The following is a 25,241-nucleotide window of genomic DNA, read 5'->3' on the forward strand; positions in this document are numbered from 1 at the left end:
AGAACTTTAATAATAATAATAATAAAAAAGAATACTTAGTTTCAATTTTTAAGAGCCTGGTTTTCCATGATTTTCATGATGTAACAGATTCCGGTTCGATTGTAAGCTTTTCAAGGGCAGTAACTGTTTTTTGCCTTTTTTGTATCCCAGGCACTTAGCATAGTGACTAGTACATAGTAAGTGCTTAATAAATACTTAATGAATGACTGATTTAAAGCTATGCAACCTAGGCATCAGGGATATCATTTGGGAAATGAATGATAGGAAAAGGAAGGCCAGTCAGGTACTGAGAATGATGGATAATATTGATGGACAACCAATGCTATCTTGTATTTTTCCTTAAATTCAGGGCCAGGGAGTTTTCTTTACTTTCTCCTGATATCACGAAGATACCTGTGGCATTCAGTGGTCATCCTTCAGTGTAGCCATGTGGGCAAACTGTGCCTTCCTGTTTTGCTTATACATTCATTTGATATCATCCTTTGTTCTAGTTCTTCTTTCTATATCCTTACAATGTACTTCCCCACTGCCCTCTGAGAACAGTTATTTTTAATTTTTCAAAGTGTGACAACCATATGACATTAACAAAATATTTTTAAAAATTGGCCTTTATTCATTTCTAGAAGTTTGGAGTCATTAAAGGACCTTTGAAATTTCCCAAAGGTGATCTAGCCCACTTTATTCCTTTTTAATTATTGGCCCAACTCAATATATTCAAATGTGATCAAAGAATTCTTGTGTGTGTGTGTGTGTGTGTGTTTTGATTTTTATTTGTATTTTTGCATTAGTAGCACCTTATTTTTTCCAATTATATGTAAAGATAGCTTTCAACATTCACTTTTATAAGATTGTGAGTTCCAAAATTTTCCCTCTTCCTCTCTCCTTTCCTCCTTCCCCAAGACATCAAGCAAGCTGATATAGGTTATACATGTACAATCATATTAAACATATTTATATACTAAACATGTTGTGAAAGGAGAATCAGAACAAAAGGGAAAAAAAAAACTCCAGAAAGAAAAAACAAAACAAAAGTGAAAATGGTATGCTTCGACCAGTATTCATAGTTCTTTCTCTGGATATGGATAGAATTTTCCATCATGAATCTTTTGAAATTTTCTCAGATCATTAAATTGCTGAAAAGAACTAAATCTATCCAAGGGGATCATTGCACAATGTCACTGTGCACATTCTTTTGGTTCTAATTTTCCCACATCCTCTCCAACATTTATCATTTCCCTTTTCTGTCATATTAGCCAATCTGATAGGTGTGAGGTGGTACCTCAGAGTTCTTTTAATTTGTATTTCTCTAATCAAAACATTTTTTTCAGATGACTATAGATAGCTTCAATTTCTTCATCTCAAAACTTGTTCATTTCCCTTTGTTAAGGGGCAGGTCAATTCTCTGAGAGCCTCCCCAGATGTGGATCATAGCATCTGAAGAAGTTGCAGGGCAGCCTTTGCTGACACAAGTGACTCGACTGGGAATAAGATAAATTGGAGGCAGATGGAAGAGGAGAGAGGTCAGACACTGCAACAGCCTCTCAGTCAGATAGGTCAGAGAACAGCAACTGCCTCTCAATCTCTTTGTGTCATCCTCTCACAAGAGGAGATCTGTTCTGCAGGTCTGGATCGGATCTCCAGCAGCCATGTCAGGTGGCTCCCATGTATTCCAACATTCTTTCACCATTTATATTGGGAAATGACTTGTATTCTTATGAACTTAACTCAGTTCTCCATGTATTTTTAAAATGAGGCCTTTATTAGAAACACTAGCTGTAAACCTTTTTTTCTCAACTTTCTGCTTCCCTTCTAATCTTGGTTGCATTGTTTTTGTGCAAAATCTTTTTTAAAGTAATCAAAATTATCTAGTTTGTATTTCATGTTTTCTATTTCTTGTTTAGTCATAAATTCTTCCTTCCTCTATATATCTTATAAATAAACTATTTTTTGGCATTACTAATTTGGTTACGGTATCATCCCTTTTATGACTAAATCATGTATCCATTTTGACCTTATCTTGATATATGGTGTGAAAAATTGGTCAATGTCTAGTTTCTGCCAATATTATTTTCCAGTTTTCCCAGGAGTTTTTGTTAAACAGTGAGTTCTTATCCCAGAAGCTGGCACCAGTAGATTCCTATAGTAATTAATTATAGGGTATGGTATACCTAACCTATTCCATTGATCCACAATCTATTTCTTAGCCAGTATCAAATGATTTTGATGATTGCCACTTTCCAACGTAATTTTAGATCTGGTATGCCTAGGCCATTTTCCTTTGCATTTTTTTCATTACTTTCCTTGATATTCTTCACCTTTAGTTCTTTTAGATGAATTTTGTTATTATCTTTTCTAGCTTTATAAAATTATTTTGGTTAGTTTGATATGGAACTGAATCAATAAATTAATTGTGATCGAGGAATTCTTTGAAGCCTAAAGGGGGATCCTGTTGAAAAGTGCGTGGAAGACTGTTTGAAATATTCTAGAAGGCATTGATGATCCGGGCATGACTGAATTATCTCAAAGATCCCTTCTAATCTGAATATAAGACTTGAGTTTTTTTAACCCAAATATCTTTTCTTACACAAGGATACATCCAATGAAATAAGGTTGGGGTTGGGATTGTCAGATAACTAGTAAGGTCATTCTATCCTCCAAAATATCTCATCAAAAATACTTTGTGAGAAGAGAATAAATTCCACTGTTTTGCATATGTATATATGTTTGTGTATGTGTATGTGTATAAACAATCTGAGAAATGTAAAATAGGAATGAATCATATTGAGAATATACATGTTTATGTACACTGATATTAATAGATGAAATCTATATATTGATCACCTAATCACGCCATTCTCATACTCAATACAGTCTAGAGGCTCACTCTCATTTCTAGAATCAAATACAAAATCCTCGGATGTTCACAGTTTTTCATTAAGCTAATTCATGCCCCACTTTTCTAATCTCACATTTTACAACCTCCCAGCCTCCCTCTCCCACCACACACTTTTGTTCCCTTAAAGCTAATCTCTTTGCTATCCTATAAACAATATTCTGTATCTCAGTTCCAGATGCTCTCTGTTCACTGTTCCCAGGTCTGGAATTTTCTCCTTTCTCAACTCCACTTATTGGCTTTAAGTCTCAGGTCAAAGTCCACCTTCTATAGGAAGTCTTTCCCAAACCCTCTATTCCCGATCCTAGTACCTTTCCTTTGCTATTTCCTATGTATTCTACACCTAGTTTCTACTATAACAAATGAAGGAAGATCCTTCAAATACACTTGGAAACTATTTGTTTCCTAGTCTCTTTCTTTAGATTGTGAATTCCTCTAGGGACTGTCTTGTTTTTGTATTACCAGAGTTTATATAAGTGCCTAGCACATAGTAGGTGCTTAATAAATGCTTACGAACTGGATGTCATACTCTAGATAATAGGTTTTTTTCCCCCTATTTGATTTTTCTAATGAGGACGATTTGGTCAGTCTTGAGTAATTAAAGACCTCATTCAGTGGACTCTGCAATGTCTAAGCTACCACCATGCCATCTAAAAGCAACTTTTGGAGAATCTCATTATCCATCAGAAATCTCTCTTCAAATTGGCCTTTGCCCGAGAGCTCTCCAGATTTCATTAGCCTTGGGATTCCACTTTCAATGCCACTCTGTCTCTCTGATCAATTAATTATCTCCTTTCTCACCAGCTACATCACTTTGAGACATCTTTGAATTTTTCCCCATTCCCCACTCTTTTCTTTGTTTTGGCTGAGGCAATTGGGGTTAAGTGACTTGCCCAGGGTCACACAACCAGGAAGTGTTAAGTGTCTGAGATCATATTTGAACTCAGGTCCCCCTGACTTCAGGGCTGATGCTCCCCTGAGGTATTTTCTTCTTTCCTCTTCCACCTTGATTTTCAACTTCCTTTTGTGGTGGTCTTCTTCAATCCTTGTCCTCCAAGAAGGCAGGGAAAACTTTTTGCTTCTTTTTAGGTCTCCAGCACTTAGCATAATGCCTGGCAATTAATATACACTTGATATTTATTGACCAATAAATTTAAAAAAGGGAAAGCCTTTGGCAAAAGGTCAAACCTAACTAAACAATAGAGAATTCAAGGGGAAAACTTTCTACTATAACAAATGAAGGAAGATCCTTCAAACACACTTGGATCTCTTATCATCACACACTGGAAGCTTCACAAGAATGTTAGTAAAGATCCAAATTTTTTCAGATCTATTTCTTAATTAAAGGATAAGTTAGATGACCAATAATAGCTGGGTATGCTATAGAAGAGATTACTTTTGCATATAGCTTGTGGTAGACAGCTGCTAAGGTCCCTTCTAGCTCTCAAATTCCTGTAAAAAATCTTGGGGATCAAGGACATCAGTTGCATTTTTCTTTTGGAAGGCTATAAATGATGGACTTGTTTTCAGAAAATGGAGGCCTTGCCCTGTTTTGTCTGATTTGACTTGCACAGTATAGATATATTTGTGTTCCTTCCTGCTACTGTGATTAGTTAACCAAGACTTGATGTTGATCCTTGCTGTTATGGTTGATTCCTCCTTGCTGTTATTAACTCATGATGCTTATGATATACATGGTTCTCAGCTACACTAACACTAGGATGGCCATCCTGGAAGCATCTTAGATTTCAGGATCCTTGAGGCCCAAAAGGTGCCATGCTGTTCTGAATCTTTGTCCAGTGGAACAGCTAATCTCAACTATTGGCAAGCAAATGCCTCCCTGTCAGTGTGATTCTTGACTCAGCTTCTAAAATTTGAGATCAGTTTGATTTAAGTAATCAGATGACTGAAGTGAGGAAAGCGTTATGTGTCAGCTACTGATGATAAGAGTCCACAAGCCTTTCCAAAGTCCCCCAGTAATCAGGATCATGAGCAAGTTGGGCCAATCCTAAATTTAGTCAATGGGATATGACAAAGAACCTTCCACAAATGAGGTGGTAAAGTCAGTGGAGCTGAATGCTTGTGGGTCTGAAAAATCATAGCAGGGCTCATGATAATAACAAAGAAACTTAATTTAAAATAGATCAGTAAGCTGAGGAACTGGGCCACAGAATGTGTTTGTTTATGCACTTTCACTTCCCTGAAATTTGATTATTGCTCATTTTTTTTTTTTGTGGGTATTGCTGTTTTATTTTGTTCCTTGTGATCATAACAACACAAAAAACACCAAAACACTATTTTGGGAGGACTCAACCCATTTATATTATTGAAAACAGTTAAGATTCATTTTTCAAAAAAATAACACATCACTGAGAAAATACAAATAAATAAAAAACTTCTCTTTTCAAGACAAAAAGACCCCAGAACGTGATCCACCCACCCACCCATTAGAGAAGAGGTCAGATATGGGGTGGGGAATTGGGGAAAGAATAAGGAGGACTGGTAGTCTTCCTCATTTGAGGTTCAAAGATCCTGGGGCCTGGGCCCCACTGAGATGACCATTGTATTTGTGCAGCAGCAAAGGGCCCTTTTTCAAGACCTGTGGATTTATAGCAGCTTCCCTCAGTGGTTCTGAGGGAAAAGCCTGATACGGGCTTAGGCAGCAGGGAAAGGGGGAAGAGATGTGTAGTTCTCTGGAACTTCGAGTGGACCCTCCCCTCATTCAGGGAGGCACCAGAGACACCACCGCCACGACACTGTAAAAATCACAAAGGCACCACAATGGGCACCTTATTTCCATTTTGGAGTTCAGGCTTGAGAAAGACTCCATTTCTTCTGAACACTAGACTATGGATGTCTTCCATGCTGACTCGACACCTCGCCACATCCCGGAGTGAGCGGTGGATCCAGCTGTCTGGTTCCTTGGCATTTCAGGAGTTGGCCAGTTGTAGATTGTCCATTCAGACGTCTTTGGCCACTTGTTTACACCCCACCCCCTTTCTGCTGGTGGGACTGAGGCATGGGGTTTAAAGGGAGATCTCTAACCGCATCCCACTTACTTTATTTCCCTTCCCTCCTCAGGGCTTTAAGTCCAATTTTCTTCAGCCTACAAGACAGTGACTTCTGAGGTGGAGGGATGGCCAAGTGTTTGAGCTTCTTTAACACACACAAAGGACGGGAGGAACCGCCACTCTCCCACCCTCAGCTGAGTTTCATGCCCACAGCCAGCGCCTGCCGATACGTCTCAGTCACCTCCTGGCAGTCTGTCAGGGAGAAGCAGCTATCAGCGAGGGGATCGTGCCTCCACCTCCTGAGCCCCGAGCCGGAGCTCTGTGGCCCTGGCTCGTCCAGGCCCACCAGGTCGTCCACCGATACGCAGCCGCGCAGGGGCAGCTTGGGCTTGGGCAAGCGTTCTGGCAGGTCCAGCTGGTCAAAGGACTCGGTGGAGAGGATGCTGTCCTCACTCACGGCCCCCGAGGGGCGCGTGGCCCGAGTGGAGGAGAGGGCCGGGGCCAGCTCGTCCAGAGACCCAAAGACAGCGAGTTCCTGAGAGGCCCCTGAGAACTTGCCATTGTGCTTGAGGATGCCCTTGCGATGGAGGGGCAGCTGTGGGGGCCTCGCAGGCTCCCTGACGCTGGGGAAGCTGTTCACAAAAACGTCGCCTGCATCCAAAAGGTCCCCTGAATCACTCGGCTCAGGGGAGGAGTAGTACCCTGACTCTCTCTGCCGAGGATTCTTGAGAATGCCCTTCCTGGGGAACTCCGGGGCAGCAAGTCTGGGGCTGACGGGGGCCATGGTGGGCTCTGGGGCAGGCTCCCCCAAGCCCTCCCTCTGTTCCTCCGTGGGAGAAGCCACCTTCTTCTTGAGGATGCCCTTGGGCAGCTTGAGAATGCCCTTGCCTGGGCCAGGGGAGGGCTCTGCAACTGCCCCGGCCTGGAGAGACTGAGCCATGTCGTTCTCCTTTCGGGACTTCTTCAGCGAGTGCTGGCGCTCCAGTCCGGTCCCGCTCGTTGTGTGCTGCTTAAAGAAACTGCACACCCTGGCGCCGTTCTCCAGGAGGGGCCGAGAGGAGCGGCGGAGCCACTCGGCCACAGTGACCCGGGGTGCGTCTCCCCCCGGAGCTCCGCTTTCCTGAAGAGCCTCCTGCTCCCCGACTGGCGTGGCGTAGCCCCAGTTGACCCACCAATGGCTGGCCACGTCCTCCAGGGTGGCCCTGCGGGTGGGGTTCACCATCAGCAACCACCGGATCAGTCCACAAGCATCTGGAAAGCAGAAAAGAAAGCAAGGGGATTAACAAAGCATCCCCTAATGGCCTCTCCCCTACCGCCTGTCACCCCACTCAGGTTAATATTATCCCTGCTTGGCAGATGTGTGACTGTGATCTTGACTGTCTCAAAAAAACCCAAACTCCCCCTTCTCCTAATTATTATCCCCCTTATTAGAATGTGAGCTTCTTGAGAGAACAGACCATACCAAGTTTTAGTACAGAGTACACAGTAAAGTGCCTAATAAATGCACGTCAACTGACTGACTAACTGAACTTGTTCATTCTCTCCTTTTTCTGTCTCTGCCATTTTTTATTCCACTCCATTGCCACCAGGCCTGGTCCCCTTCAAACTCCACCTTCTCCAGGAAAACTCCTTGGACTGAGACCTCCCTTCCATATTTAGACCCCTCAGCATGGAGGTGGGTTACTTTGGCTCCTGGTCCCTGTTGACTTGTTAGTGGTCTAGGTCCTGCTTCCTAACACAGTATCCTCCTTATACTCATAGGGATCTCAAGGACCACTGGACTGAGTCTTCCATTCCATGCCAGAGTCTAGACCCTCTCCGGTGCTCCCTGGAGGAGGGTTACTTTGGTCCCTGATCTCTGCTAGTTTCTCAGTGCTCTTGGTCCTGCTTCCTACTAGAGTGTCCTCCTTACACTCACAGGGCTCTCAAGGACCATTGTAATCTATGACATTCTTGATACCCTTTCTCCACCCTCCATCTCCTTGATGCCTAAGGCAGAACTTTGTACAAAGAGGTGGTCACGAGGTCCAACTGTTGACTGGATCATGACCAGTATGGGATTTACAATGATTCCTGAAGAAGAAGATAATAAAAAATTTTTTGATTCTTCCTTGGGCCTAAATTTTTTAAAAAATGAATAAAAGGAATCAAAGTATTGATCAGAAAGAACTTTTCCAAGTCTAGGAAAGCATCATCTCATGGAAGGAAAATGACCTATGATCCATTTTTCTGGGAGATGGTTCCATTTTTTGGGAATATTGACAGGTCTTTAGGAGGAAGGAGGAGAGACAAGGTGATATCTGAAATGAAGGGTGTTATCTAAACCTTTTTGGAGTTGGTCACTGCTATATATTTCTTCTGCCTTCTATTTCCCTAAGGGAGCCAGAGAGGAAGGTGCTTTATCAGGCAAATCCAGGACATCTCATGCTACTCACCAGAAGGTCTGATGGGCTCTCGGTATTCCCCGTTGCTGATCTGTTTCACAAGGCTCTTGTAATCCTGTCCATCAAAAGGCATCATGCCATGTACCAGGATGTAGAGGAGAACACCCAGAGACCAGCTGTCCACCTGACAGAGAGAGAGGAGCATTGATGAGAGAGAGCACTCACTTCCCAGGCAGATCTGCCAGCCTCCCCACCCTCAGCCCAACCAAGGATCCCTTTGGATAAGAAATGCCCTTTGGGAGTACTAGATTTTTAGGGCCAAGGGTAGGCATCCTTCTTTCCCCTGCCAAGGTAGAAAGATAACTATGTTGGAGCAGAAGGGAGGGAGGCCATACACAAGATAGTCCTTCCTGGCTCTAAGGAGTGGTCCATTTTGATATGGTCTTCAAACAGAAGGCAAATGGGACATACCCACTGCCTTGTATGTCATCTGAAACATGGATACTGAAAGAGAAAGAGCCTCCTCATTTTATAGCTGTGGGAAATGAGGCACACGGGATTTGTTGTCTGCATAAATAAGACAACTGCAGGAGATCTGAGGTGGAGCCCTTATTCTTACAAGGCTCGGTATCTGGCCCCACTTCTAACACCCCATGGATGTCACCTGCACAACTGGACCAAGCTAAGGACTCCTGTTTGTCCCAACTAGACCAAGGTCCAGGAAGGTAAAGGAATCCCCAGGGGGACCAGTGGATCTGGGAGCTACTCACCTCTGGGCCCATGTATGGCTTTCCATTGACAATCTCTGGAGAAGCATAGAGGGGGCTTCCACAGAAGGTCTGCAGGAGCTTGTCCTGCTGGTAGAGATTGGAGAGGCCAAAGTCTGCAATCTAGGGGGTCAGATAAGAGGTGGGAGGTTACATGGAGGCTGGAAAGAGCTTTTCTACCCCAGCCCTCAGCAGGTTCTGCTCACTTTCCTCACCAAAACATCCTCACCAAAGGGGCATTTGGGGAAGGAAGCATGTTAAGCTTCCTTGCCCATCTATAAAATGAGAAGTTTGGTCTAGATAGCCTCTAACATCCTTTTTTTAAAGCTCTAAATCTGTGACCTTATGATCTCTCCTCTGCTTCATGAAACTTTTGGTGACTTTTATAGACCTCAATGATTCTTAAGCATCCATCCCAGCCCGTAATACATGTATTGTGGGGGTGTGGATGGGATAAGGGAGATGCTATCTAGGGGATATTAGTCTTGTTTTCCTCTAACCAACTAAGTTACTGAAGGAGGGAAGGACACTCCTATATCCTGGATCTTGCTTTCCTAGCACAGAGCTGGACACAAAACAAGATATATTTTTTGATGACTGAAAGGAAGATCTGGGAGAGTGGAGGTGGGGAAAAGCATGGAAGGAAGAAGAGACAGACTCTTTACATTTAAATCCAAAGGCCATGACCTTAAGAGAGCCTTTGGTTACTGATTATTCCCTAGCAGCATAAGCTATCTTCCCAGTAAATAACCCATTTTTCTCTATACTGCCTGAACTGAAAGGGGTGTGGTGGAATGGTCTGGTTGCTGTTAAAGAGTTATGGTCAGGAGATATCTGACTTACAAACAATCTGACCTTTGTACTAACAAGACTTGAGGCAGAAGCCTCTAAAAGGTCAGGAACCCCAAGTACAGTAATAATAACATCTCAACATGTATACAGAGCTGTTTTCATTATTTCAGCTGATCCTCACAGCAACCACTATCCCCCATTTTGCAAATTAAAGTTGCAACTTGCCTTGGAGCTCCCATCTAGTGCGTATCTGAGATGGGACTGGGACCTAGGTCCTTCTGACTAAATTTGGCATTTTAGCCACTAACCACCTTGGCGTTCAGTATTATCTGGAGTCCAGGGACACACCAGGGTGGCAAACTTGAGACCACCTTCCTGACCCACTGGCTCCCCAGCTTCTGATGGAGGCTCTATCCAAGCCACCCTCAGATTAGTTTCAGTCAGTGATTGTTTATGAAACTATGGCTAGAAGGTTTATGGCTTAATTGGTCCCTTATCAAGGTAGCCAGGTCATTAAGCAAAGACGGGAAAGTTCAAGCCTATTCTAGAAAACTATTTTATTGGTGCCAGTTATCTCTGGCCAGCTGCAAGGGAAGCCCCACCTGCTCCAGGAACCCATAGGCAAAGGGCACTGGAGGGCAAAGAACCACTGGAGCTACCCATAGGAAGCACATTCCCTATTTGGGACTGGGTCAGACCTCTCGGAAGGCACCCCAAATGCTCGGCCCCTATGCTGAAGCTGCCTTTTTTTGCAGAATTCTAGCTGGAAGACCCAAGTTCAAAGACTTAGCTAAATCTACCTCCTGACACAGAGGTCATGGACTTATGATGCAAAATGAGACGTATATCTATTGAAATGGCCAATGTGGATATGCATTTGGCTTAGATCTGTTCTTCATTTCATTGTCATTTTGAAATTGGAAGGGAGGGAAAGCAAATACTGTTAATCCAAAAAAAAAAAAAAAAAAAACTTAAGAAAAAAATTTAAGGATACCTAGTTAAATCTGAGATAACAAGGGTGTCTTCTAAGGTTATAAGATCATAGGCCTAACCCTCCAAGGGTCCTCAGAAATTCTCTAGTCTAACCGATTCACTTTACAAAGACATTAAGGTCTAAAAAAGTCATTTGTCCAAGGTCACACAGAGGGTAAATATCAGAGGCGAGATATGAACCTTATTTACTTGAACTCTAAAATTGGCTCTTTCTGTTTCTGCTGTTTTCTTGGCCTTCTGAGTCAGCAGTTGGGCATTTACGTTGATAAAGAATTTCTACTATCTTCAAATGAGCCGCTTATCATTGCTTGGGATTCCAGTTAGCAGAAGCAAGATAGGGCTGTATTATATGGATAATAAGGATGCCCTGGATGATTTCTAGGAAGTGGTACAGAATGAAGGCCCCCATCAAATGCATCAAACACAAAGGATAAAGGCCCCAGGCTGTGAGCAAAGGCCAAATGCCATGTGCTCTGTGAGCACTTGGAAAGCTTTGCTCAGCAGGCTTAGAGTGGGGGAGGCTTCAGAAAGGAAAATGAGACTCACCTTGATATTGTCATTAGCATCCAGGAGGATATTCTCCAGCTTTAGATCCCGGTGCACAATCCCATTCTGGAAAGGGAGAAAAGACAAGAATGGGTCAAGCAGGAAGCTATACTGACCACGGAAGTCAATGGAAAAAGCATGGAGAAATTGGGGACCCTAAAAATGAAGGGAGTCATAGACTAAACATTGGAAATGTGGGATAATTTATGGAGTTTTGCTTTTGGAGTCAGAGAACCTAGTCTACTTTTTGCTAGCTGGGCAAAAGAATCTATCCCTCTGGTTGCTTCTGAAAAAAAGGGAGATGATAATGCACAAAAAAATATTTTACAGCAGTTATTTGAAACAGTGAAAAACTAGAAACTAAAGGAGTGCCCATCAATATGAGGAATGGCTGGACAAATTTAAGAGACATTAATGTAACACAACATTATTGTGCTGTGAGAAATAAGAGGGATGGTTTCAAAGAGTGTGAAATGAACAGAACCATGAGAACAATCTATACAATAACATCACAAAGAAACACTTTAAAAGATCTAAGGATTCTGATCAATATAATGACCAATTCTAATTCCAGAAGATCAATATTAAAGCATGCCATCCACCTCGAGGTGGATTATGAACTCAAAATGTGAAATGAATCATTCCTTTCTGGGCATATCCACTTAAATAATTTGTTTTGCTTATAATAAATATACATTTGTTGTGAGGATTTTTTTTCCCTTTTAATGGATAGGGAGGTGGGATACATGCATACATGTATCTAAGAAATGAGTTCTCCCTTCTACAAATAAATGAATGAAAAGAACCACCCACTAATAGGACAGTTTTGAAAGTTATATATGAAATTACTATATACTTAAAAAAGAAAAGCAAGTTATGTAACAGATTCATGGTTTCATGTAAAATCCTCTCCTTTCATTGTACAATGACTATGGAAACATTCTTTCCTAAGGTCCATCTCAGTACTAACATTATCTATCCCTTTATATGCTTCCTTGAAGGCAATGGATCGTAGACTGGGAGTCTGGAGACCCTCTTGCCTGACTACAACAGACAAACTTTCCAGCCCCTTCCTAGAATGTGGAGGGTGAATCCAAGAGTTTTTGCAGGGGGACAGACAGGGGAAGGAAGGACGGGCAGGTGTAGATTGGGACGAAGGCCTCTTACTTTATGACAGTAGTACACCGCAGAGACAATCTGCCGGAAGAAATGCCGGGCTTCTTGCTCGCTGAGACGCTGCCGTTCACTAATGTAGTCGTACAAGTCTCCTCGGCTAGCATACTCCATGACAATGACAATCTTGTTGCTGTTTTCAAACACTATGGCAAAAAAAGCGGAGAAACGGTCAGATTTAGGGGTATCTTATTTGGGGCCACAGCAGGCAGCGCATAGGGCTGGAAACAGACTGGCATGTGCCCAGGAAGCTAGGGCTACAAGGTGTTATATTCAGGGGCTCAGATCTTCCTACCAAAATATAAGCTGAAGGAGACTTCTGGCTTTCAAAGAGAACATTAGAGGGGACTTAGGATGGGATTATAAATTTTAAAGTCCTAACCCTTTTATCTATACTCAAGAAAACTGAACTCAGGTCTTCTCTCCAAATTTAGCATCCTACTAATAGTACCATCCAAACACCTACGGGGGCAATGGCCGGGTCTACTCCACAGGTGTGAAGCTAAAGGCTATCAGCCTGCCAATTTTTAGTAACAGTGGGGTTCAGGTAGGTGGAGTATCTTTTCAATTAAATTCAACAAGCATTTATGAAGAGCCAAGAAAGCTCTGTGCAAGGAATACAAGCAAAATTTATATAGCTCCTTGTGCTAATATATAGTAAAGTATAAATGTGGAAAAGCACAAAACAGGACTGTGAGGGGCCTGGTTCTCTCACCTACAACAGAAACCCCTCACAGGCCGTCTCTCTGCTGCTACCTGTTCACATTCAGAAGGTAGGGAAGACCGTCTCAGAGACCTTTCAGGGAGCCTCTGACACTGTGCTTCTTGAAAAGCCTGAGAGGGTGTAGCATGGGAGGCCCATGCCCTAGCCCCAAGGAATTACCTACCTGTCGTTCCTGAAAAACTAGGGGAAAGGATGATTTACTGAACTGGTCCCTAGCCCATTGGCAGGCAGGATGGGGCATATGTGCACCTAACTGTGTGCTCTGCCTGTTGCCTGAGCTTGCTGAGTCAGTCCCAAACATACATTCTATACAATTTCTTGTCTAGGTCTGAAAAAGGAACCTGAGTGGATGTACCTTTCAAGGTCACAGGACTAGGACCAGGTACCATGCCTGGGTCAGAGCACTATACTAAAACATGTCTAGGATCTCGTGGTGAAAACTGTACTGTTTGTACTCTTTTTTTAGGGGCACAGGAGAATTAAGTAGCTACTTATGGCTCAGGTCCCTGGATTCTGACTGTGCCCAGTGGCAGGGGAGAGAATGTAATCTCTGTCCCAGAAATTCCAAGGAGATAAGCCCTACTCCAAAGCTAGTTAGGGCATATCTAAGAGGAGGAGCATAGTCCCAGAAGCCCACAGGAGGATCAGGGATGGGATCTGACCTTTCCTAGCCTTTACCCCAATACCTGAAGGAGCCAAAGGAATTAGACAGGGTAGTCTTCAAATTCACGTATTAATGGACTTTGGGTGAGGAGGTCTAAGAACATCCCTACAGAAGCTGATTATCTCTGCAAACAAGGCCATAGGCACTCAAGGTATGAGTGTGAAAGAAAATTCACATACGTGGACACATACACACATCCCATCCAATCACCAAACCCGTCTTAGCCAATATATTGTTACCTTCCTGCCCTCCCCTGGGAAAATAAACTGAGATACAATCAGCCTTTTCTACCATTTGCCCAGACTTTCTGCATGATTGGCTGGGGTGGAAGGGCCAGGCCTGGGCTAGCTGCTCTTGCCTCCCAAGCCTTCCCAGGGAACCAGAAACCGTCTGAGAGGGAGTGGTTTGGGATGCTTCCCTGCCTGCTCCCTGTCATTAAATGGGGATAAAGTGAAAAGTCAGCAGGTCCTGGCTCCCTTCTCTCCTCCCCTTTCTAAGAAGCATTAAGACCACAATGCAGACAGGTGCAGGTGGGTGTCTGCCGTCTCCCCCACTCCCCCAGTTGTTTGGAACACAGGACAGAAGGTGGCTGGAATGACTGACGTCAAGAAGAGAGGAGGCCAGGATGAAGGAGGGGAGGAGGAGAGAACAGAGCAGGGCAGGTGGTGAGCTAGCCCTCAGGCGGGAATGACTCAGGCTACAGGTCCAGGGGAAATGAGACACTTCGGCTCTGTCTATGCTTGTGTGTCTGTGCATGTATGAACACCTTTGGGGAGGGGGGATGGTAACGAGGGTAGTCTTTGAATTCAGGATTTTGTGTGAAAAGGCATGGGAAGGTGCTGTAGAACCTGCACTGGCCAGACCCAAGAGCCAAGTGACCTTGAGAAGTCTCAGAGACTTAGTCTTCTCATCTGAAAAATGGAGCTAATAAAGTGTGTCCCAACTTCTGGGTCATTCGGGCTTACCCCACCCAACTCTGCTCTCACAGAGCCTCTGTAAAGGTCAAAATAGATAATGCTTGGAAAGTATGTTGTAGCTGTAAAATATTATCAAAATATGAACTGCAATTTGTGGATTGATGAGTGTTTGGATTTAAACTTTAAAGCACTTTATAAAATGTGAATTATCATATAATTATAGAAGCAACATAATATATAAGATATGGAACATTTTGAACTTGAAATTAGGAAGACCTTTGAATTTCCCCCCAGAATTACTAGCTGTGTGACCCTAGGTGAGTCACTTAATTTCTGTTTGCTTCAGTTTCCTCAACTGTAAAATGGGGATCATAAAAAAGCACCAGGGTTGTTGTGAGGCTCAAATGAAGTATTATTTGTAAAGCATTAAGCACAGTGCTTGGCACACAGTAGGTACTTAATAAATGCTTATTCCCTTTCCCCATCCCCTTCCCTTAGTTGAATAATCTGTTATCTAAATATCTCTTGGGCACTGTGAAGAATTTCCTGGGGGCTAAGAAAGATTCTGAACATTTGGACAACTTCAATAATATAATATCCTCCCTTTCACCCCCTTTCCTCTTTCCTTACCTTCGTGGATGGTGATGATATGTGGGTGATTGAGAGATGACATGATCTCAATCTCCCTCCGGATGTGCAGCAGGTCCTGCTCATCTTTGATTTTATCTTTCCGGATGGACTTGATGGCCACCTGGGAGAAGGAAGGGAGAATTATTACTCAGAGGGTTTTTTCATATTCATTTTCCTGAAAGTCTCTTTGCACATAGATATAATATCACTGACACAATAGTACTATAAAACTGAATAATCCCGAGTTTTTCTGAAATCCTGACTCTGCTATTTGTAGTCTGTGTGACCTTGGATGGATGGTCACTTTATATCTAAATTACAGAAGCAGCTCTGGGTAGTAGACAAGGCATAGGACTTGTGAGTGAGGAGCATTTGGATTCAAATTCTGACTCAGACACGTAATACCTGAATCCAGAATAAATCCTATTCCTTTGTGCCTCAGTTTCCTGTAAAAAATGAGAGATGTGTGGTCTCTTCAAGTTCAAAATATATGATCCTACAAGATGGAGTGCTTTAGATGACTTTCTAAAAAATCCTACCAAGTCTAAATGCAAACTGTCTTCTGAGATCAGAATACAGGGGGAAACAGGATTAAACTGGCTACAAGATAGGATAAAGAACTTCTGGACAGGGAGGGCTGTTACTCATCAGAACTGCAAACAAGAGAATCTCACCTGCTCAGGTGATTTTAGATTCTCACCTCCCTGAGGCCATTTGGGTGTGGTTTAGTCCCATACAAGAAGGACTCCAGGAATGATGAACTTTTTTTGTGGATCCCTTTGGCAACTGGATAAAATTTACAGAGCCCTTCTCAGAATCATGCTTTTAAATGTGTGAAATCAAATGTACACGATCAAAAAAAAAAAAAAATAAAATAAAATCTATTGAAATACAGTTATCAAAATATCAAAAAAGCAAATTCAAGGACCCCAGGCCAATACCTCTTGCCCAAGGGGCAGAATTTGTGCATTTATTGAGGCAACTAGATGGTTCAGTGAGGGGATAAATCCATGGCCCTAAAGTTGGGAAGCTGCCATTTTAAAATCTGCCCTCAGATATTTACTGGCAGTTGTGAACTCTGGGAGAGAAAGATGAACTTCTGTTTGTCTCAGTTTCCTCATTTGTCAAATAGGACTGATAATATAATAGCCACCTTGCAAGATTATTTTAAGGATTAATAATATTTGTAAAGTGTTTAAACATCATACCTGGCTACATAGTAAGCACAAATCTGGAACATTAACACTAACAAGGCAATTCTTAGTGGAAGGGCACTTCTTTTGGAATGGGGGCTTGAGTGGGCGTCACTCTTTAAGACCTCAAGTCTCTTCATTTGTAAAGATGGGGAAGCACCATAGAGACTGAGCTTTCTGTTTCTGAGGGGCATAAGGGGTCATGGAAGAAAATATGATTGATAGGAGCCCTTTCTCTGCAAGAGTGCAGAGAGGCAGCTGCTACCTTACAAATGACAATGGAACAGCAGAACTTGGGGGAGGTAGGGGGGAGAAAGATTCAGTCAGTGTTCAAGGATCAAAATCAGAGACTTGGGATTATTATGGAAAAGTCAACCTGCTCCCAATAACCTCTTGTCTGCTGAGGGTTGGAACAGTAAACATAAAATTTCTTCCTGCATCCAGCCTGACAGACAAGTTTTTAGAAACCTGAACACAGGCAGAGGTGAATAGTTTCTGATTTAATACTCCAGAAGGCTTCTCTCCAGAGGGGCTTTGAATATTTGCCCCCCAACCCCCATCAGCCAAAGGGGGACAGAAAAAAAGGAAACCATCCCAGGAGAGGAGGGGCCTCTAATCCACCCTTTCAAATGGGTCCCAAAGACAGACAATGAATGCCCTCCTTGGCTCAGAGGGACAGCCAACTCTGCTGGGACCGAGTTCCCCCATCGGACAAGAATGCGGAACAGTCATAATCCCCGTAAGAGGAGCTGGCTCACAAAGCCAAGAGCCTGGTCACCCCAGCAACAGGCCAGGGGGATGGCCTGGCCTCCCGCCCCCATCTCTCTATCTGGAGCCCCGGGAGGAGGGGCCCAACCTAGCCCCAGTGAATGGGCAAAGGGGAAAGCCCCATTAGGAGCAGGGTACTGGGGACAATGGGCAAGGCGGGAGAGAGATGGAGGTCAGTCACCCTAGAGGCCTCCTTCCCAAATATTCAGCTGAATGGGGCCCTGGTACATGAGCCGGGCAGCCCTAGTATGAGATGGGATTGCAGTTTCTGTTTTCCTCTTGTTCCCCCTAGTATTTCTAAAATAACCAACACATAGAAGAGAAAGTTCACCGGATGGGAAATAAGATCTGGTTTCTTATCCATTTGCTAATACGAATTCACTGTGTGACTTTGAGGAAATTACTTAAATTCTCTGGGCCTTGACTTTCACTGAGCAATTTTATTGGGGCCCTCCCTCCCCTGTTTCTGGAGAGGAGGTTTCAATAGACCCAAAATATAAAAGCACTTTGAGCTCTAAAACAGAAAGGAGCTATAGAAAAAAAATTATTGTCATATAATAAAAAAAGCTGTAAAATAAAACACACCCATAAATACAGATCAAACAAGTAATAATTGAGAGTTATTAGAATGCCAAGCATAGATATAAAATATATACGTATTAATCATATAAATTAAACACAGGCCTACAAGCCTGGATCCCTAAACAAGTTGGGCCAGGCCTCAGAAGTCAGCAGATCTGGGTATGAATCCCACCTGCATGCATAGAAGACAATCTTATTCCCTGTTAGCTATGATTTGGGTACGCTTGCAAATATTTATTAAGCATTTGCTATATTTAAAGTAGATACTTTTTGCTGAATTGGACTGAACTGGATGATTGTGTGAAGTTCATTTCTTCTCTGTAAGCCTCAGTTTCCTCCTCTATAAAATGGGGATGAAAGTATGTATACTCCCTCCCTCAAGGCTGTTGTGAGAAAGGCTTTTTATGAACACCAAAGGACTCTATAAATGTGGATTGTTGTGATTATTATTATCATAAAATAAATTAGGTTGCCAGCAAACAGGAATGCCAATTAAGAAGGGAGCACTATCTTGGCTAGCGCCCTTAGCCTTGGTAACAGGAAAGGAATGATGGATCACAAAGACTGGCCAACCATTTACTCCACAGAGGTCAAGGGGATAATTGAAGGGCCAATATAGACCAAAATACTCAATGCAGCACTCTCATTGGTAACAAAGGACTGGAAACAAAGTACGGGTCCATCATTTAAGGAAGGACTGAAAAACCATGGTACAGGAATGTAATGCAATATTATTACTGAACAGAAAAGAATAAGAGGAATCAAGAAAAATGTGGGAAGAGCTATATGAACTGAACTGAGAAAATAACTAGATGATGTAAATGAAAAGAGTTCTAAAAGTAAGTCAAATCCTGGGTAAATGAAAAAGTAATGGTATAATATATTAATAAATTTTTGCTGTTTTCTTCCTTTTCCCTTTCTCTCTCTCTCTCTTTCTTTTTCTCTCTCTCTCTCTTTTTTTGGAGGGGGAAATCTTAAAAAATATTATTTGTTATATAGGATGACTCTCTGGGAGCAGGGAACTTATGAGACCTGGACTTGACTTTTAAGTGTTGTTTCAGTGCCACCAAGTTCCCTTCTTTTTTCTTTCACTTTCTGTCCCAAAGGACATCTCAAGCTAGTTGGGGTCCCCAAGGGATGGGAGGGGCTTCCCAACCTTATTTTCCAACCGAGAAACAGATTGTGTCATCAGGGCTCCTAGTTGGTCCCCAAACAGGTGACAAGTTGAGAGCACTAGTTTTTTCAGCATATCTGGGGAGATACTAACTTCTACTCTGTCTTCTCTGTTCTACTGTGGGTCCCCGATGGACACCTTAATAATCCCTCCACCTTTTGCTGAGAGTTTTCCTAGGGATCTTTGTCCTAACCCCATGCACTGGGAAAGGACAAGAGCTTCCCTCTTTACAGAGTAGCCAGCCAAAAAGGACAGGGTGACCATTCTACCCTCCAACCTATGAACTTATCCAGAGGGAATAAAAACAATAATAACAGGAGAAACATGAACATCAATTCAAAGGCAGCCTCTGGTGGGAAAAGTCTCAGACTGAAACTGAACCTGAAAAATTCTGGCTCTGGAACAAGCAGCTAACTAGAGCTATAGTGTATAGAGCATTGAACTCTGAATCAGGAAGGCCTGTGTTCAGATTCAGGGATGTGAAAGATATTTATGCTTATGAGTTCAAATGACTTCTAAGATTCTTCCAAACTTTCAATTTTGATTCTAGACTTTCTCAAAAAGCAGTAGCTCTAGGCAACTGTCACATGAGATTTTTCATAAGATTATGATGTCATCTCTATTAACCAAACATACTTCCACTAATAATAACTAGCATTATGGAGCACTTTAAGGTCTTCAGAGCATATTACAAATATTATTTCATTTCATTCTCGCCACAACCTTGGGAAATAAGTTCTATCTTCATTTTGCAGATGAAAAAATTGATCATGTCTGAGGCAAGATTTGAATTTCAATTTTTCTGACCCAGGTCCAATTCTCTATTTACTCTTTTCCCTTGTTATACTATTATTTCATCTGACTGGTAATATTTCTATTAATTAATCTAAACTAGTTCATGAGGCCTTGGTATATCTCTGTCAATCAGCCAATAAGCATTTATTAAGTGCCCCTGATGATGACAGGTTCTGGGGAATTGGGGGGAGGCAAGACTGAATGCTGTCTCTCATAAGATTTTTGTTCATGATTAGGAAGCCAGGCAGATCCAAATTAAAATAAAGGGGAGGGGGTGTTCACAATAAGGGGGAGAAGGATAATTAGCTAGAACAGTCCAATCCTAAGTAAAATCTTTTAATCTAAGATCTACTCCAGTGGGCAAGTAACTTCACATCTGAGCCTTAGGTTCTTCCTAAACTGAATAAGGAGTTTGGCTACTTGATCCAAGGTTCCTTTCCAGGTCTGGATAATCCTATCTTTCCTGTAACTTCCCAGCCATCCCATTACACCTCTGCCAGGCAGATAGTTCTTTTCTTTGCAAATGCCCCTAGGCTCTAAAGGAAGGGAATGTTCAGCATCCAGTTTGGGGCTTCAGGCCTTCTCCCCACACACCTGTTCTTCTGCCAAGGATCCCTGGGCTCTGGGTGTGGACAGCATCATCTGTCTAAAAGGACTCACAAATGAGAAAGGCCTGGACTTTGAGGATGAAGGCACAAGGAAGGAATCCCAAGGGAACTGGAGGGGCTAGGTTCTGGGACAAGAATAAGAAGCTAGATCTGACTTGGGGGAGAGGGGGAATAGATGATGGCACCTAGAATAGTCGCTGTCACCTACAACTGGAACCAGGGAGACAGGGCAAGGAGGTGTTGGGAGATGACCCATTTAGATAAGTGGCCAGAAAGGGACAGAGAGGCTGGGCATGAATGTGGACATACCAAGTCTGCTGCTAGAAATTGTCTGTAAAGGAAGAAAAACTTTCTAGAGTGGCTGGCCTCCTCTGCCCCCATGGCAGGTCCCCCACCTCCAAGCTGCTCCACCCTTCTTGCCAAGCTGCCCGGGCAAGGAGCTTCACAACCCAGCCCTGTGTGTGGCTTGGCCAGGGCCCAAGGACAAGAGCTGCCTGCAGCCAGCAGTCTCCCTCTCTCCCTCTCTTGCTCAGAGTAAGCAAGCAGAAGGGCTCGGGCTAGCACTAGGGGAGAAAGGAGTTTAGGAATCTATCAAGAAAGGGCCTATGAATCACTGCCTGCCTACCTCTGGGGACAGTGTGAAAGGAGAGCTAAATCTACCAGCACCATTTTCCCCATGGACTATAGGACACAAGAGCATCTTTGATCAAAGGATCACAGGTCAAGATACCTAGAGGGTTCCCCCAGAGCAGGCTCCTGCATATTACAAACGAGAAACGAGACTCGGAGAGGGAGGAGGGGGTGTAAGTGACTTGTTCCAAGTCATATTGATAGGAAGTATTAGAGGGGAGAATTAAACCCAAGTACTTGGACTCTGGAGCACTGTGTTTAGAAGGGTTGGCCCATAGGTACCAAGGAATAAAATAAAACCATTTTCTGAAGCACCCTAATTCTAACTCAAAAGCGTAGAGGCACCGAGACACTCAGGACAGTTGTAATGCTGAGAAGAAAAAAGAAAAATCAAAGGAGGAGCACATGAAGGAGATAGCCACTCTAGGCAAAGACTAGGTGCTAATAATTGCATCAACATCTCTCCCTGAATTATTTTAGGCAGAAAGGATGAGGAGCTAGGCCTTCCTGGACTGGGCCCAACGGTCAAGACTTATTAGAGAAAGCCAGACACAGACAGTGGCTCACCCGGCACTGATTACCCAGACAGTCCTGAGGTTAAGGCCTTATAGTAGACTCTGATCTGGGGTTTTATGGGTTGACTATGCTCTGGAATTAAGCCTAGTGTGGAATTCAGGGAACTATTCCATCATAAGCACATGATACAGGAGATGAAGGAGAAGGTACATTACATTACATTGGGTAATGTGAGCAACTGACTGCTTGAGCCAATTTCCAGCCCATCCACTAACTTCCTAGTTGTATGTGTTCTGTATCGGGAGGTCAAGCCATGTGTGTGAGGGAGAAGAGGGTCAGCACAATAGCTCCAGGGGACAAGTGTCTTAAGCTGGGGGCACAGGTCCTTGAGCTTCCTGCTGGGGAAGAACAGGAGGAAATGTCATTTAGATGCCAAGAGTATCCTCAGGAGACTGAAGGATCCAATGCAAATATTTGCCTTTCCTTTGATGCCTTTCTGGTATATCCATTAGTACTGTCGCTCCTTCCTCTCCCCAGACAGGACAGTCCCATCTGGCTTCTGATGATGCCTTCTCAAGCTGGTTGGGGTAGGAAAGAAGTCACTCCTCCCCCTATTCCTATCCCAAACCTAGTGGGTAGAGGCAGGGACCCCTCAGGACAGCCTTTCTGAGAGGGTAGGACTAATAACCTGGGAATTCAATTTCAACAAATCCAAGTTTTAAAAAATTGTTTATTAAATACCTACTGCATTCAGCACACTGGAGACAAAGATAGAAATGACACAGATCTTGTTTTGAGGACACTAACAGTCTGCCACCTCTATCTCAGTAACTTTGAATAAATCTTTAAAATTCTCAGGGCCTCAGTTTCCTCATCTGTTAATTGAGAAAGTTGAACAGATGATCCAAGGCTCCTTTCAGCTTAAATCCTTGATTCTAATCAAAGGCAAAGATATATACAAATCAAAATCATTGATTTCAGAAGCGTAAGAAGTGCTGCAAGTTCTAGGCACAAGAGTATCAGCTTTTTCAAGAGGAAATAAGGGAAATCACACAAGACTTCATGGGGTAGCTGCACAATGCCTGGCATACAGCTATTTTATTATTCAGTCTTGTTGGTAAAAATACTGGAGAATGTGGAAAATTGTCAAATTGGAAAACATAAAAGGTAAAAATACATAAATATAAACAAAGATGAAAATGCATAAAAAGTATAAAGATCTTGCTGTCTGGGGAAGGGAGTGGGAGGAAGAGAAGGAGAAAAAAATTTGGAACACAAGGTTTTGCAGGGGTGAATGTTGAAAACTATGCACATATTTTGAAAATAAAAAGCTTAAAAAAAAAAGAATAAAAATATTGGAGTGGTTTGCCCTTTCCTTCTATAGCCCATTTTACAGATGAAGAAACTGAGGTAAACAAGAGTTAAATGATATGCCACAGATTTGAACTCAGAAAATGAGTCTGACTTCAGGCCACCTTGGCATAATAGTTAGCACTACTTCAGTAAGTATTTGCTGACTGATTGAAGTGGTTGGCATCAGAGTAGAAAAAAGTGCCCTTTTCTCTCCAGGAATGAAGAGTCTACATCCACTATTCCATTTTTAAGGTGGGAACATAGCCTTGGGTCTGGAGTTTAGATATCACTCCCCAAAAAAACCATCTGGGGGCTCTCCGGGAAGCAGCTGCTCCTGAGTTCTTTAGAACAGAACTCGGGTATCCCTGCTAGTCCTTCTGACGGAAGGGAAGACGTTCCTGGGAACGTTCAGAAAGATCTTTCTTGGGGGTCTCGGAGAACGATTCCTATCCAAGAACCACAGAATAAAGACTCAGAGCCGGATCCTCCTCACCTGGGCCGCTTTAGAAACAGAAACGCTTTAAGGGTTGCCCAACAGCTCCGAGCTGGCAGCAGAATCCGGGGGCTGTGCCCGGCTTGGGAAGTGAAAACACTCACACAATTCTATTGATTGGTCCTTAATCCATGCCCCCTCCACCCATCTGCAGCCCTCTCCCTCCTCCACCAATGAATGACTTTTTGCATTTCAAATCAGCAACCGACTACAAAAGCAGCGAGCCCACAAGTGAGGGGTGGAGACTGGGGGCAGATCCAAAAGCTAAACCTTGACCTTTAAGGATATTAAAAAACACAACAAAAAAACCACCCAGTCCGCACAGCCTGCCCTTAAAGGAGCCCCGTCTCCGGGGGGTTTGCTTACGCTCCCGATCTCTATTTCAGAGATCTTGTTTGAGGCAGTTTCCTCTCCCCCGGTGTGCAGGGGACACGGAGCCCCGTTCAGTCCTCCCTCTGGCTCATCCCCCTGCCCCCCAAAGGCCTCTGAACCTCGGCTTTTCTTTCACACAAAAGGGGGGGGCTGGATGGTAGCGGAGAAGCGCAGACAGCAGAGCGCGCTCCCCCCGGAGGCAGGCAGCCTGCTCCCGCGCGGGCAGCCGACAGGTGGATCTCAGTCCGCGGTAGCCCGTCCCTCCCCACGGTTAGGGAGGAGATAATTCACTCGCCGCCCCTGCGCCCCCCCCCCAGGCTGAGCGGCGGACGGGGGACCCCCGGGGCCGACGGGCAGAATCCCCGACCTCCGCGAGCGCTCGCGGACCCTCCCGCACTCACCAGCCTTCCGGAGCGCTCCCGGGCCTTCTGCACCTTCCCGTAGGTGCCCTTGCCCAGGGTCTCCAGGAACTCGTAGCGGTGCCGCAGGTTGTGCTTGTGGTGGTGCCGCTTCACCGCCTGCCTCTTCATCAGGGGCTTGGGGGACTTGAGGAGCCCGTCCGCCAGCGGCGAGGAGAGCCCCGCGGGAGAGGCCGGGCACGGGCGTCTGGGCAGAGCGAGGGGCTCCATGGGGAGAGCCAGGCGGAGGCTCGGGGGAGAAGGAGGAAGGGCCGCCGCCGCCGGGGAAGCTCAGCCGCGCCGGGCCCGGGCACACGTGTGAGCGGCCGAGGCCGAGGACTGCGCCTACAAACCCAAGAAACGGACTGGGGCTCAACGTTCCAACTCCCGGTAAAACTTACTAGCCCACCGCAACCCGGCCCCGCCCTCCACCGCTCATTGGCCGGAGCGCGGGCCGCACGTGACTCTGGACGCGGTGATTGGCTTATCCCGTCTTCGTCCCAGGCTCCCTCCTCCCCTTTCTGGGTGACTGCAAAAGGTGTCAATGAAGGTCCGGCTCTGACGAAAGGGAGGGAAGGAGGGGACGGAGGACTCTAGCGGAGAGTGAATGGGTTTTTTTTTTTTTTTTGCTTGTTGTTTTTTGTTTGTTTGTTTGTTTGTTTGGGGGTAGTGATGCTAATGGACAGAGAGTGGCTGGTTCTTGAAGATGGGAATTTCCCAGCTACAAAATTAAACCGCTCCCTCGGTGCGGCTCGGACCGCCGCTGGGAGCCCGCCGTAAGGTGATGGAGGTGATGTCATGATGTCTGCGCTGCGTTTGCGCTTTCTAGGGGAGGGAGTAGGGCGAGGATGGGGTGTCAATCATT

General features: G+C 44.1%; 1 protein-coding gene across 1 annotated transcript; it reads right to left on the reverse strand.

The window, feature by feature from the left end:
• Positions 1-5,190: 5,190 nt before the first annotated feature.
• NUAK2 (NUAK family kinase 2) lies at positions 5,191-24,744 on the reverse strand. The gene is made up of 7 exons (XM_074308948.1): positions 24,380-24,744; positions 15,495-15,615; positions 12,554-12,705; positions 11,387-11,452; positions 9,059-9,178; positions 8,340-8,472; positions 5,191-7,155 (listed from the first exon to the last, which is right to left on the reverse strand). The coding sequence occupies exons 1-7, from the start codon at positions 24,605-24,607 to the stop codon at positions 6,095-6,097; spliced, it is 1,881 nt and encodes a 626-aa protein (XP_074165049.1). The 5' UTR covers positions 24,608-24,744; the 3' UTR covers positions 5,191-6,094.
• Between the last annotated feature and the right edge of the window lie 497 nt (positions 24,745-25,241).

The sequence above is a fragment of the Sminthopsis crassicaudata genome, chromosome 4 (genome assembly GCF_048593235.1).
Source record: "Sminthopsis crassicaudata isolate SCR6 chromosome 4, ASM4859323v1, whole genome shotgun sequence".
Lineage (NCBI taxonomy): Eukaryota > Metazoa > Chordata > Mammalia > Dasyuromorphia > Dasyuridae > Sminthopsis > Sminthopsis crassicaudata.

What these genes read in the sequence shown, in the direction of transcription:
- NUAK2 (XM_074308948.1), bottom strand. Translation starts at nt 24,607, where the DNA reads ATGGAGCCCCTCGCTCTGCCCAGACGCCCGTGCCCGGCCTCTCCCGCG. An exon ending in GGGAGCGCTCCGGAAGGCTG is followed by an intron (nt 15,616 to 24,379) that starts GTGAGTGCGGGA and finishes TCCTTCTCCCAG; the next exon opens with GTGGCCATCAAGTCCATCCG. An exon ending in AGCCATACATGGGCCCAGAG is followed by an intron (nt 8,473 to 9,058) that starts GTGAGTAGCTCC and finishes TCTCTCTGTCAG; the next exon opens with GTGGACAGCTGGTCTCTGGG.